This window comes from Orbicella faveolata, unplaced genomic scaffold (assembly GCF_042242905.1).
Source record: "Orbicella faveolata isolate gen_17 unplaced genomic scaffold, um_ofav_v1 contig_12, whole genome shotgun sequence".
Taxonomy (NCBI): Eukaryota; Metazoa; Cnidaria; class Anthozoa; order Scleractinia; family Merulinidae; genus Orbicella; species Orbicella faveolata.
This window is the reverse complement of record NW_028301539.1, coordinates 26,711,918-26,726,607: the sequence shown is the minus strand read 5'-3', so window position 1 is coordinate 26,726,607 and position 14,690 is coordinate 26,711,918. Positions and strand designations below refer to the sequence as shown.

The 14,690-nt window shown below is 40.6% G+C and overlaps 1 protein-coding gene across 1 annotated transcript; it reads left to right on the top strand.

The window, feature by feature from the left end:
* Positions 1-2,561: 2,561 nt before the first annotated feature.
* On the top strand, positions 2,562-4,011 carry LOC149117386 (pro-neuregulin-1, membrane-bound isoform-like). The gene is made up of 3 exons (XM_089283051.1): positions 2,562-2,697; positions 3,156-3,215; positions 3,797-4,011. Exons 1-3 carry the CDS (start codon positions 2,631-2,633, stop codon positions 3,943-3,945), a joined length of 276 nt encoding a protein of 91 aa, XP_089139177.1. The 5' UTR covers positions 2,562-2,630; the 3' UTR covers positions 3,946-4,011.
* The last annotated feature ends 10,679 nt before the right edge of the window (positions 4,012-14,690 follow it).

Below are 14,690 nucleotides of genomic sequence, written 5' to 3'. Positions count from 1 at the left end.
TACGAAAGAAAAATAGCCTTCGCAGCGCCACGTTGTTGCCTTTAGTCTTTGTATCGTTACGTTTGTCGCTAGGGTACTATGATTTGTAACACTTACTGTGGTGAGATCCTTCTAAAAGTAACCATTGTATATTTTCATTTAGTGGTTTAAATAGGATACCCTAAGGCCTCGAGGCTAGCACCATTGCCTTGGTCGAGGACACACGTTACCCGCTTTTTCCACCTACTGATTTGAAAGAGGTTTTCGTGTCATTCTAGGATGTCTTAGTTTACTTAAAAGAATAATTCAAAGTTCAACCTCTGTATGTTTTCGAAAGTAGGATAAATGGCACGGTGGTTTGGCTGGCAAACGCGCCCTAATATCAGCGTTGTGTTCGTCCAGTTGTGTGATGGAGGCAAAATATACATGGTAATATACATGGCAAAATATACATTTTTACTCCTCACGTTAGTAAAACTTATCGATGTATATATATTCATTACGCTTGGGTAAATTTTTGTTTCGCTTCGGCAATGGTCAGGGCAGGAGAAAAAATAAAATACTGTAGTGTGGGTCACTTGGTCTGTCACATTCCTTTGGCTTCGTCTATTGAAACTCTGGACGAAAGAGTACTTATCAACCAGTGCCGTGAGAGTTTGAAAAGTAATTATTAATTCTTTAGTTGAACTGGGGGAAAGAGCACTTAACCTGTCACGAACAGTTTCTCCCAAGGTAGCTAATATCATCCACAGCCTCCACGAAGGGATTAAAGCAACTGTCTGACTCGCGGTAGGAGGAGAAACAAATGATAACTTCGAAGTCTCATCTGATCTGCGCAAAGGATACATCCTAGCTTCATCACTGTTTCTCCTGTTTTCGCCTTTGTTGTGCGCCATGCTACCAAGAGCCTACCACCTGATGATGGCATCGGCATCAGACACCGAGCAAATAACGACCTCTTCAACCCCAGGCGCCTACGCACTGGCCAAATCTACAACAATCAGCAAACTCCTGTACGCAATGATGCTGGCTTTGGGAGAAACAAAACAGCCGCGAGTCCGTCCAGATTCTCATAAACCGTCTCAACAGCACTTGTAAGCAGTGGGGCTTGACCATCAGTAAAGAAAAGACGGAAGTGCTCCACCAGCAATCCGGTGTTCCCACAGCCACCCTGCCGCCTTTTTTCAAGACCCTGAGTGTTGGTCCGGCCGAAGTCGAACTTACGACCTCCCGCATGGCAGCCCGATGCTCAACCAACTGAGCCACTGTGTAAATAGTTCACCCTGAAATCAAAATGGATAGGGCTCGTTTCTGAGGAAACGAAACAAAAAACGAGAGCGCGAAATACATAATTAATTAGTACTGTATGCATAATGAATGAAGTATGGGCACCGGTACGCGAATTTTTCCACAGGACACGCCGAGACGATGAAACACCTGCCCACTTGCGTACACATTTGTGTCTCCATTTGGCCAGGCCTTGACAACTCAGAGAAAATTACTTACCAGTAATTCCTACTACAGGTATCTTTGCTACTTTGCTACCAACTATTCACTTCTTTAACAACCAATATTGAGTTCCTCTAAGTCGAATTTCGTGTTCGTTCACGGTTAAGCAAATTCTACGCCACGTTGTTTTCCGCTAAATCAAATTTGATGTTCCTTCAAAGGCACTGTAACGGGGCTTATGCGATTTCTGGTCAAAATGCAATCATTTTCACCTTTAATCACTTGGTTTCATTCAAATCGTTTCTGATGAACTTTTTTCACGAATTCAATCGAATCTAGATCAAAAATATTCGCCCAGAAAAGTTATTATCAATTTTATGTGAGTTTTACTACACGAAAACTTGAAAACGTTGGCCCAGCGTTTTGAAGTTTGCACACAACGCTATCCTGGTCATCAGTTGTCGAAAAAAGGTATAAAAAGACGTCTGTGCTTTGAAATAGGTATTTAAAGAAATTTTCGTAAGTATTTTGCGGCTGCCTTCAACCGCTGAATGTGCCATTTTGTTTTTCAGTGTGTTACTAAAAACAGAGTGACAGTGTATTTTTTCAGCCGTTTAGCGAATTCTTCGCCACGTTGTTTTCCTCTAAATCGAATTCAGTGCTCCTTTAGCTGCTTAGCGAATTGCTCGCCATGTTGTCAAATAGGCTCCAATTCCTTCCCCACATTTGCGACGTCAAAAGCTCTTTACACACCGAACAAGCACAATTTGCCGCTTTCGTAGCCTTCGCCTCCACGCGGAAACTACTTTAATTCATTTGCCCCGTCTTGCCCGGTCTAATTCCGAGTTACGCATGCGCATTACACCACTATTGCAAATTTGACGACAGCCATATATAGCCATTGCCATCTGTAGAAACTAAACTTGGGATCCTACAGCCGAAGTAATTACTATGCACTCTTACACACTGATAGTTTTTTTTTACGGATTGAATAAATAAATAAATAACTCTAGCTGGTACTACATGCAAAGAAGGCCTGACCAATATACCTACAAAGTTTCTATTGGTCAGCTAGAAATTAAGGCGTTCCTGCCACGCTTCGCGCCATGACGTAATAACGATTAAATTTCGGTGAAATCAGAGTAACCCTAAGAAATTGGTCATTCCTTAACTTTTTGAATCTGCAACATATCTGTTCAAACATGAAGCCTGCTCTTATTTTGTTTCTCCTCGTTGGAATTGTGTACGCAGTTGAAGAAAAGGGTAAAGGTAGGTTGCACAAAATTTTGTCTACAGTGACACTTAGGTTATCACTAAAAACGAAAACGTTTTATAGAACAAGTCTCAGTCTGAATCGATCAATAAGATTAAAAAATAAATAAATAAAACTTAGCGATTACAATATATTTTTCCATGTCGGTAGGAAAGTTTAGCTCTTCTTTCAGGTAATTCAGTGAAAGATTAGGTGTCCTCCATACTGCTAGGATCAACGCTATCGAATTCATCGTGAGTAGTGATAAGTTAATAAAGATGGTAAATTTTAAGCTCGGTAATGAAATGTGAAGGTGAATTAATCAACATGACACGAGCGTGGGACAATGAAAAATTCTGAGTCCCCGACAGGAATCAAACCCATGACTTCCCGAACACCGGGCGGGCGCTCTATCCACTGAGCTACGAGAACTCACGGAGAGCAAGGTCATTTAACTGAGTTCTTTTATGTTCAGGTGACTCGAGCAAGGGGAAAAATGTCTCCGCGGACCAGCAGGCTCCAAGTCATAAAGCCGGTAATATAACCTTTGTTGCCCTACAATTGACTGTTGTTTACTATTCTATAACATGCTGTAACAGTTCATGAGATACATATGCATCGTTGTTCCACAAAATTGAGTTGTATAAACTATCCAGATGCGTAATCAAGAGTGAAGAGCCGGGAACCACTGGGATTCACAAAACAGATGGTCAAGGGAGGTTACAGAACAAAAAAATATGGATGTTGAAATTGTGATGGAAGGAAGTAACCAGGGTCATTTATGATTCAGGTGTGGAAATTGAAACACCTACTGACCGTACAAATGATTACCCGTTGATGACTATCATAAGCGGCGTCTAACAAGAAAGCGGGTTATTTTAGAGTAAATCTTTAAGGTTTTCTTTTCTAATGGCTTAACTTTAATTTGGATTGAAAACTGTCATCTAGTAAGCGGTGCACTGCCTGGTCATATTTTGTTTATCTGACTATACTCGGTTTCAAATTCGCCTTAATTATTTGATTTCCGTAACTTACGATCAGTTTGTTTCCATTTTCTCTGTCGAGTTTCTTATCTTTCTTAATTGTTTTGTTTTTTGTTTCTTTTTTTTTTTTCAGAATGCGAAACTCAAAGCCAAAGGGACCATTACTGTTTAAATGGTGGAACTTGTTTCCGTCTTCCTGACCTGGGCACTGGTCCCCTTTGCCAATGCACAAGGAAATACGTCGGTACTCGTTGTGAATATGTTGCACTCCCCGACATGTAACAAGGTCGTAATCGTCAATTGAAAAAAAGATGTTAATAAAGTGTACTCTAAGTGATAAAGAGAAAACTGTATAACGACGTATCAGCTTGAAATCTCTATCAAATCGTAAAATGCGCGCAAGCGTCATAAATGGGCTATTACTCGGGCTTCCGTAGGAAAGCCCGAGTCATAAAATGCTAGCGTTTTGGTCGCCAAAATGGGGGTCATGGTCCCAGGCGTTGCATGCGTAGACCATGGAAACTGGGGACGAGAAACGCGACATTGCTCGCTCTTCGTGACAGAATGCGGTGTTTTGCGAAGAAAGTTTTGGCAAGAATCGCGCCTTATACGTTCATCTCACATACAAAGATGTCGATCGTTTTCAGAAAGGGTCGGTCCACGAATAATATTGTTTGAAAGCCAGCCAGGTAAGCAAAGTTCACGCTTTTCTACGAAAACAATGGCAAAAAATAGGCAGTCAATGACGGTATGTGGCAACTGCTGTTATTATTTAGAACATTGCAGCAGCAAAAGAAATCATATTCCAATAAAACGAGCTAAATACGAAAACGTTTTTGGACTCGTAGCTCATTAAAAACATGCGACTTGTTTCTTGCACCGCGCAAAATATGTCGATCTCCAAAGTTGTAAACATAAGACTTTCGGTAACTTGAATTAAATAACTTACCTCCAAGTTAGTTGGCTTTCTAGTGGGGTGCAGGAAAAAAATAACTTGTGAATTTGGAGGCATATTGTGCGGGGAATTGTGCGGGATTATTGACGAACCAATGTTCTTGCCAAGTCCTAAGGAAAATCTGCATTGATGATAGTTTAGCCAGTTATTTCACTAGTAGTTCAAATATATTTAGCAGTCTTAGCAATCGCCAATTCTTTTAGAAAACTGTGTCTGACTGCAAAAGAAAATCATGCTGCGTGACATGAACTAGACGAGCATGAATTCAAACCAAAATAAATAGCAAAACAGAATGCTGCATCTTCCCTCATAAATGAGAGTCCTTTTTAAAAATACGTCTGTCTTGATTCAATAAAAATATGTAGCTTGAATATTTCTTCATAAACTGCCTTAAGGGTCGCAAATTCTTGGAAGTTATCCGCAAAATACACAACTTGAAAGTTTATGCAAATTATGTACAATGCAATTTGAGCCTAGTCACAGGACTGTTGTTTTCGCGAAGGAGTTTATCGGGATTCGTTTTGGCTCTCTCGAAAGGGATTATTCGCTCTCCAAAGGAGATATGACTCTTGAAAAGGGTTTAAGATCTCAACACGGCAAAGATGTTATGCTATACAATTTACTCGGATCGCCACGATCAGTAAACAAACTTCGCACAATTTCTACTAGCATGTACAAAATAATCGCCATAAGTTGTAAGAAGACCTCCAAAATTCTTTCCAAACAACTTCTCCATCAATGCGTAGACAGCTGTGCTTCATTCTTGAACCAAAATGGTTTAAACTCACAACTTGCGATAGGATGAGGAGGATACCCAACGAACCAACTTGAATGGTAAATATCTAAGCGGAACTCTTGTGATATAATATCCTGATACTTTAATTTGCTTTCACTGTGTCCAATACGCGTTTTCGTAAAGTACGATTTGATACTGTGGTACGAAGCCCGAGTAAACGCTCTTAGAGCGTCTAGTTGAGATGAAAGCCGTTAATCGCTTGTTCTTGTCTCTGACGGACTTGTGACTGCTGACCTTAGCTGAAATCGTTCATTGTAAAGAGGCTCTAGTCGTGGCTCGGATTAACGGTTGTTGCGCACCTTACTGGTGTGTAAAGTCAATAGGTCCCGCATGCCATCATGTCTTCGTGAATCTAATTACGTGCACCTCTGGACATAAGTGCGACAGTTACCTGTTTACTATACACCAAGAAATGCCCACGAGAATTCATGATTTCGGGAGCAAGTATTTCAGCAGGGGGAGCACTATGTGGCATCCCAAAAAACGGCTTTTATAAATCAGAGACACTGCATCCAGGGGTGCAAATTGTGGGACACACGGTTCAACATTTGTTGATCAACAAATGTGGCAGCTCTTGTACAACAAATGTTGAACAGTGTGTCATGCGATGGTCAAGGTTGAATGCTGAAATAGGCCGTTCAACATTATGAACGTTGTTATACGCAGTTGAATGAAAATAGAGCGAAGCTCTGTTCCGTTCAACAAGTTACTGGAACATAGTTCAACATTTTTTTAAGCAATAAATGTTGCTCAATGTTGAACCTTGTGTCACCAGCTTAGGTCCCATTTTACCTTAGTTTCAGTAGCCACACACTCTCCGTGAGTGTTTTCATATTTTGTTTTGGTCGTGTCTCTCTCTTACCATTAGCTACCATTGATAGGGAACTTGTTTGTCCACGGTTATCAGTACATGGAAACCGGCGCGCATTTGAAAAAACGACTGAAGCGTGGAGGTTCAGGCATCAATCGATTGGACAAGATCGTCAAGCAACATGACATCGACTACCGTCAGGCCAAGAATTTGCAAGACAAGTGGAAAGCGGATCAGAAAATGATCAAGGCCATCGACAGGTTACCCGGGAGTAAAACCATGACCGAAAGCCTAGGATTGTTAAGAAGATTATGCAAGCCAAAAAAAGACTCAAGTTGTAAACTTTTGCAGAACGCATTTGAAAAATACGTATATAAAGAGTCGTCCCCGTCATGCATCTTCATTCTTCACAATATCACAGCGGAAAGCAGCGCTCAGTAACGTAAGCTTTCCAAGCATGTCGATGTTAAGCAACAAAGATGTCAACGGTTATCCACTGCAAGGCTACGATCCCGTCCCCAAACGTCCTAAAGCTAAACCTAAAGAAACCTTGAGTGATCTGGTCAAGTTGTTGCAAGAAGCCAACGAAAGAGAAGAAGCCGCTAATCAATGCGCGGAACTTTGGCATCGAGCTTACCTGGAGGTCAAGCAAGAGTATTTAGCTTTTAAGTACGAGGATCTGTGATCATCTTGCAAAAGACACAAAGACGAGACCAAAGCGGGTGACACAATCTGCCTGTGTAAAGAGTGTTCCACTGTGGACGAAACCCGAAAGAGTTTGGAATTGAAGCTAGAAAAAGAAAGTCAAGAACTCAGTTACTGGCGAACGAGAGTGTTACGAAACCTTATTGAGTGAACATTTCCAACATGACAGAAAAAAGTGACGATGGTCCCCACAAGAGAGTTTGAACCTTTTCTTTATTACAGAGACGTTTATAATGATACCCTTTATTGGATAAAGAAAGCAATAAAATTAAAGTAAAACATAAGTAGTTTCCGTCTCTTCCATACTAACGAATACGATTGTTTGGTGATGGTTCAGTGCTCATGGGTTTCCTGATCAGAACCCTAATGATAGTCCATGATTCCAGTCAATTCGTATTTCCTTTCCCTGGCCACGACTCTCTGAGCCAACTCTTGGTACGTTTGAATCCGTTCTCTAAAATCTGTTTCTTTATAGGCAGTGACAATGGACCATACTTTTCGATAACTGTCACACTCGAGGACACGTTTCATGGCGTCGTAATCCATGCCATCATACTCATCCATGAACTGGAAATGATGTTCGCAGATTTTGATGAACATCGCGAACCAGGGAGCTTCACTTCAATTAATTCGCAGCATCTTGCCTCAATTGATGTCATCAACGAACTCTGTTACTGAATCTTCCTTGCATAAGCCGCACTAGAAATCTAGTAAATATAAAAAAAGACGCAATAGCTCTTATTCTCGTATCAGAAGGAGTATCCCCCCCTTTAAAACTGTCCAACCTACTCTCTCACCAAAGCTCGACCTACGTGAAGACCTTCCCGGGGGCGACAGTGGAAGACATGTCCGATTATGTGATGCCCTCACTCCGCAGAAAGCTTACAGAGGTTATTCTCCATGTTGGTACGAATGATGTTAAGACCTCTGAACCTCGAGAAATTGCTGAAGGGATTGTTAACCTCGGATTGAAGATTCAAAACCACTCTCCAGACTGCAACATAACAATTTCGTCTTTAATTTTGAGAGCAGACGACAATCTCGACTGCAAAATCAATGAGGTCAACAGAATCGTAAACCGCTTTGCCAAGCAATATGCATGGAGAACGATCTCTCACTCTAACATCAAGAGAGAGCATCTCAACGCTAGTGGGCTGCATTTGAACGTGCAAGGTACAAAGCTATTAGTTAAAAATCTTGTTTGTCATTTAAACCTATGACAAGCAACTTGCTCGGATCTTGAAGGGTCTCCTTCAAGCCCCTCTTCTCACGTCCATTCTGTCCCTCCTAATATATTTTCCTTTAATACTCAAACATTGATTCCTAGCAAACGTGGCTTTAAAATGGCCTGCTTAAACATCACTAGTCTCCCGAGACATATCGACGAGCTTCGCATTATTTTGCATAGTAAACGCCTCGATTTGCTAGCAGTCAATGAAACTCGATTACATGAAATTATCGCCGATAATGAGGTCAGTATTGATGGTTACGATATCGTTGGCCGCGACCGACCGCTAAACGGCAGAAATGGGGGTGGGGTTTGCTTTTATGTTCGTTCTAATATTAATTATAATGTTCGCAAGGACCTCGTATTTGACCAATTTGAAAGCCTTACTATCGAAATTAGCAAACCAAGAAGCAAGTCTTTTATTGTTGCTACATGGTATAGACCTCCCAATTCACCTTTTGAATTATTTTCTGATTTTGAATCCTTTGTTGGAAAGCTGGATGCTGAAGGGAAAGAGTATTACCTTATGGGCGATCTTAATTGTAATATGCTCTCATCATCTCTGAATAATGTAAATACCCAGGCGTTACTAAACATTACTGATATTTACAATCTAAAACAACTTATTAATGAACCGACAAGAGTAACGCCTGTGAGTAGCACTTTAATTGATGTTATTTTCACTAGTCACCCGGACAATGTATCTTGCTCTGGAGTATCTCATGTCGGAATCAGTGACCATAGTTTGATTTATGTTTTTCGTAAAATTTCATTGCCATCCGCCGTCAAGGGAAATAGTACTGTTTCGTATAGGCAATTTAAAAATTTCGATCGTTATAGGTTTCGGTCGGACATCTTGGCTCAACCGTGAGCTGATCTCATGGGAATGGATAACCCCAATGAAATGTGGTCGAAATGGAAAACTTTGTTCTTAGTAGTGTGTGATCTGCATGCTCCACTCCACACTAAATACGTTCGTGCTTCTAAAAGTCCATGGATTACTCCTGAGCTTAAGAATTTGATGTATCGGAGAGAACGTCTTAAAATTAAGGCTTTGCGGACGGGCGATCCAAGTGATTGGAATAATTTTAAGAAGTTGCGTAATGAAGTGAACAATGAGATCAAGAATGTAAAAAAGTCCTATTATTATGAAACTTTTGAAGCTCACAATGGAAATTCGCGCAAGATATGGGAAACTATCAATGAGGTGACACGCCGCAAATCGGATAAAGCTGCAATTAACGAGCTTGAGCTCAATGGAACGAGAATAACGAATTCACAGGGTTTTAATAATTTTTTCGCAGAAATCGGTCCCGAACTGTCCAGGGATATAAAGGAAGTCGGCACCTCTTTCGATCAATATATTTACCAAACCAGCAATTGTTTTAGTTTCCAGCGTGTGATTCAATCGCACGTTTTGTCCCACCTGAATAAATTATGCAAGAGAAAGGCTACAGGTCTCGATTCTGTGTCAGCAAGACTTCTAAAAGAATGTCCGGATTTAATCTCCTGGTCACTCGCTCTGATATTCAACCAATCGATCGATACTGGTATTTTTCCTGATGAATGGAAAAATGCAAGAATCACGCCTCTTTTTAAGAAAGCAGGAAGTAGGAGTGATCCTTCTAATTATCGACCGATCTCGATTATCCTGCTTGTGGCCAAGGTTTTCGAGCGAATTATTTATGATCAGTTGTATCATTACCTAAATGAAAATAATCTTCTCAGTAGACACCAATCCGGTTTTCGCTCGCTTCATTCTACAGTTACTGCATTGATTGAAGCGACTGATAATTGGTCTTTAAACATCGATCGTGGCTTTATTACTGCCGTTGTATTTTTAGATCTTAAGAAGGCTTTTGATACTGTGGATCACTCTATTCTTCTCTCAAAATTACAAGCTTATGGTATTCAGGGTTCCACAAACCAATGGTTCTGCTCTTATTTAAAAAACCGAACCCAAACGTGTCTTGTAAACGGGAATAAATCGTCCAAAATGTTCCTTCGCTGTGGTGTTCCACAGGGAACGATTCTTGGGCCCCTTTTATTTCTATTGTATATAAATGATTTGCCTAATTGCCTCCAGCATTCCCAACCAAGGATGTACGCCGATGACACTAGTATTACTTTTGCTGGTAGTGACGTTGATGAAATAAATAGTTGTATTAATCTTGATTTGGAGAGAATTCGTGTGTGGCTTGCAGCCAACAAACTAACTTTAAATATGACAAAGACAGAATTCCTTCTGATTGGTTCCAATAAAAGGCTTTCACATTTTACAGTGAATCCTACTGCTAATAGCAACCAGTTTCCGATAAAACGAGTCTCGACTGTTAAATCCTTAGGTGTACACATTGATGGCTTGGGAGTGTCATATCAATGAGCTTTCCAAAAAGATTGCCTCTGGCATTAGCGCCATTAAACGTATTAGGTATTCGGTCCCATATAAGACTTTACTTTCCGTTTACAATTCATTAGTCCAACCTCATCTCGATTACTGCAGTTCGGTGTGGGGATCCTGTTCTAAAACTCTTTCTCAAAAGTTACAAAAACTACAAAATCGGGCAGCACGCGTCATAACTTTTTCAAATTACGATCGTAATACTGATGAATTGTTGAGGATGGTCAACTGGGTTAAACTGGACCGTCAACGCCTTGTTAATAAATCAATAATGATGTATAAGATTGTAAATAATATGGTTCCAGAATATCTTTGTTCACGCTTTGTCTTCCGTTCCGATACTTTGACTTATAAGCTAAGAGATAGTGATGGTACGCTTGCTATCCCACAGCCCCACACTAATTACTGTAAAAGAAGTCTTTCTTACAGCGGAGTTGTACTATGGAATAGTCTGCCCTTGAATATTAGACAATCGCTCTCCCTTAATCAATTTAAATCTAAGTTGAAGAACTATGATTTTGACAGTGGTCTTATATAAATTTTATTTTGTTTTTATATACGGCTTCCTTGTAAAGCAGGTTTTTATCATTTCTCTTATTCTAGTAGTTATTTACAATATTAAATTAGTTAGGTAGTTAGATTTATTTAAATTAAATATTGTATAGTCCTGAAGGAAATACCGTGTCTAAATAAAGATTTTACCTTTACCTTTACCTTTTTCCATGACCTCAGTGCTCAGAGAGGAGGAGGGGGATGGGGTATCGTCTTTTTTCTAGAGCCAAGAGTACATAAGGCGTCGTGTAGTGGGCCAAATTCAAACTTCCCAGCATGGACTCTAAAAGAGATTAACCCTTTCACGTCAGGTCATTCGTCACGAGAAAGAGACTGGTGATGTGAGTATTATTGTTTTGTCATGAATATTTAACAACCGTCCTAGGGAACTAAAACACTCTTATTGCCTTTGCAGATACTCAGTCACTGGGATAATCTACCCCTCAAAATCCAGAAAATGATCCAGTGCTTGACAGACTGTCAACATGCTAAGGACGGAGTAAAATTTCCAACAGTGTTTCATCTGTAAACGCTTATTATTATTATGATTAGGCACGAATCTATCGCCACCTTCGTTTGCTCAAACACTCCTATCCGTACAGCTATGAGGAACTCAACTAGGAAGAAGCAGAAGGGTGAATCTGCAGATTTCGGACAATTCCAACCATGGAATGTCTTGAGGGGATATGGTTTAGAAAACATGCAGTTCAAGGGGTGACTTCAATCATGGGCGTCTTCCCACTAAGGGTGACACACGTCCCGCTTTATAAAACTAAGGATTTGGAAAAAAAATGTTAAAAAATTGTTTATGAGTCACGTACGCCATCTTGAATTATGAATGCCAGAGAAGAGGAGGGGCTATCCCCCTCGCAATGACGTCAGCCCACCCAGGGAGTGGGAGGGGGAGGAGGTGGATGGGCTATCTCCTCCTTACCCATGACGTCAGCCATTTTCCACTTTTCCAGGCCCCCCTCAACGATTCCCCGCCAGAGTGCAAGTCAATCATCTCTTCCCACTCAACCTCACCACACAAGCCCTCCTCCCCCCGGCCCACCCCCCCCCCCACTTTATTAAAAAAATAACCGAACTATTCCAAATCCCCTCTAAACCCCCGGCCCACCCCCCCCCCTTCCACTTTATTAAAAAAATAACCGAACTATTCCAAATCCCCTCTAAAAACCATCTTCCTGATCCCCTCTTACCACCTCTTTTCCATGCCCTATTCCTTCTCTTACCACTTTTCCACTTTTCCACTTTTCGACCTCATGCTGCCATCCATTTTCAGGCTGAATGGTTCTCCCCTAAACCCCCAACCACGATGTCAGGGCCGCTTCACCACTTGATCGCCACTTTTTCCTAACACTCCCTTTGAAGTGATCCACCTTCTGCACCACTTTTGCGCACTTTTTTCCTGCGGGCAAAGGAGTATTTTGTTCCACAGTAGAATGATTGACAGCAGTCCTTTGACGCACAGTACTAGCTGCACTACATTCTAATTGGCTGGTAAACGGTAGAAGTAGTAGTAGAAGGTGGTGCAGTATTTTGATGAGCTTGTGCCGCTAAAGGATTTGCATTCATCATGCTGTACATTGGGTATCCTGTTGCATAGCAATGGTATGTCTACTATTAGGAGGCATAGTACTGTGGAGGTACGCCCATAGGGCAAGCTCCCATCTGTGGACTAGCCATAGAAATAGAATCTGTCATTGCAGCCTGTGACGGGATTGTTTCAGTAGACACTGGTGTTACTGTGGTTGTATCAGAGAATTTCTCCTTTTCATTCTCTCCCTAGCAAAGAAGGATGGCAACGAGTGAAAATCTACTGGAGCAGGGCAACAAACTGATTTTGTCAAAATGGAACGACTAATTTCAGGCTGACTGGACCTCCTTCAGAGGTGGTATTTTTTACCAAAAATCTTCTACCATTTGACTTCCATCTCAATTTCCAGAACTTTCGGCACAATGAGAAACACCCGAAGGTAATGATGTTGTTGTCGTTGTTATACATGACTCAATCTTAATTTACGGAGATTGAAGTGATAAGTAACAAATAACAGCTTACAGAGAATATATACCCGGCAAGGTATAAGCATAACTTTAAACATAGCAGTTTGTTGAACGAAGAAACAAGTAAGCTTCAATAAAGGAAAACAAAGCCAACCACTGTAGGTGCATTCTGATAAGCTTTCTCCCTCAGCTTGATATTTGAAACAAACCGTTGTTTTAGTGTCACTTCCAAAAGGTTTTCTGTTTTACCGGCTGTCGAAATTCCCATCAAAAAAGTTATTACACTTATTGAATTGCTATGTAGAAGATGATTACAGAGTTGTTTATTGCAGTTCTGTAGCGTATTTCGCCACATGATGTTTACTTGATCCTCAGCTAGCTCTACTGAAATAATTAAGAAGGGATCCACCAGAAGCTCGAGTAACGAGTGAACAAAACTTATGTTCCAAGATTATTTACATCGTATTGCAAACTTCTGATCGACTGTTTTAAATATCTCGAAAGAAATCATTTCTAACAAGACCAAATGTCGAAAACAAATGTTGACGTTTATATGAAACACCTGAAAGTATTGGTGAAGAAAAAACTGATGATGAAATTTTACCTGTGTTTGCACAATTTCTCTAAACTATGAAACTGATTTTCTGCAGGAGCTCCCACGGGAAATTGTTTTTTGTGTTATTTTAGGCAACTATCAGAAAATGCTAAAAGAACTGTAATACTTTCTGTAACCGCATACTTTCTGGTACAAGGTTTTTGCCCACTAAAAACTGAAATTGCTCGATTTCCTATCGAATTTCATCTTAATTTTGTTAGAATGGTTTTTTCTCTCCTTGAGCTTTTGGTTAAATCTTTCCCTTGGCTTTTTCAACCCGATACTTCGGAAATGATTTTAAAACTCTGTACCGCTAAATGGCAACTATATCACGATATTTCTAATGGAACAAAGTGGCGCTTTTATCCAAAAATTTCTTTTTAAACTTATATTTCAACTACCATAAATTTGAACTGAACGACTAACGTTACACTCAGATTTGTACCAGTGAAAATTTTCAGATAGAGCTAGAGTGAATCTTGAACAAAAATTGTGCTTACCACAACTGAGAAATGCTGAAATGTTTGTCAATCGTCATTTGGTCCGAAGATTGGACCTTGTTAGCTGAGAGAAGCTGGCACTCGTTTCGTCCAATTCCGCCATAATTCGCAGAAAAGCAGCTTTTGTTTGGCAAACATTTCGCACAACATTGGGAAAAAGACCGGGCGGTTGTATTCTCCAACTCTCCGGCGTTAAGCCTTCTTTTCTCGTGTTTGCTAAAATTAGCGCAGCTTAGGCCGTGTGAAAAATCTCGAACTATTTGCTGCTCTGTTAGAGTCGCAAAGAAGAGAAACGTCAAGAGAATTGCTAGAAAGGCCATTAATGGCTTCAGAAGTGCCATGATGCGACTGAGAACTGTGACTGAGATCCAAGTTTAAGAACATACTTGCTGACGTCACTGTAACCATGGAGACGGCAGGTACCCCTCCGGTACTCTTTCGTTCCAAACAAAATTGATCTTATCACTAACTGGCGCG

What these genes read in the sequence shown, in the direction of transcription:
- LOC149117386 (XM_089283051.1), top strand. Translation starts at nt 2,631, where the DNA reads ATGAAGCCTGCTCTTATTTTGTTTCTCCTCGTTGGAATTGTGTACGCA. An exon ending in AGTTGAAGAAAAGGGTAAAG is followed by an intron (nt 2,698 to 3,155) that starts GTAGGTTGCACA and finishes TTTTATGTTCAG; the next exon opens with GTGACTCGAGCAAGGGGAAA. An exon ending in GGCTCCAAGTCATAAAGCCG is followed by an intron (nt 3,216 to 3,796) that starts GTAATATAACCT and finishes TTTTTTTTTCAG; the next exon opens with AATGCGAAACTCAAAGCCAA.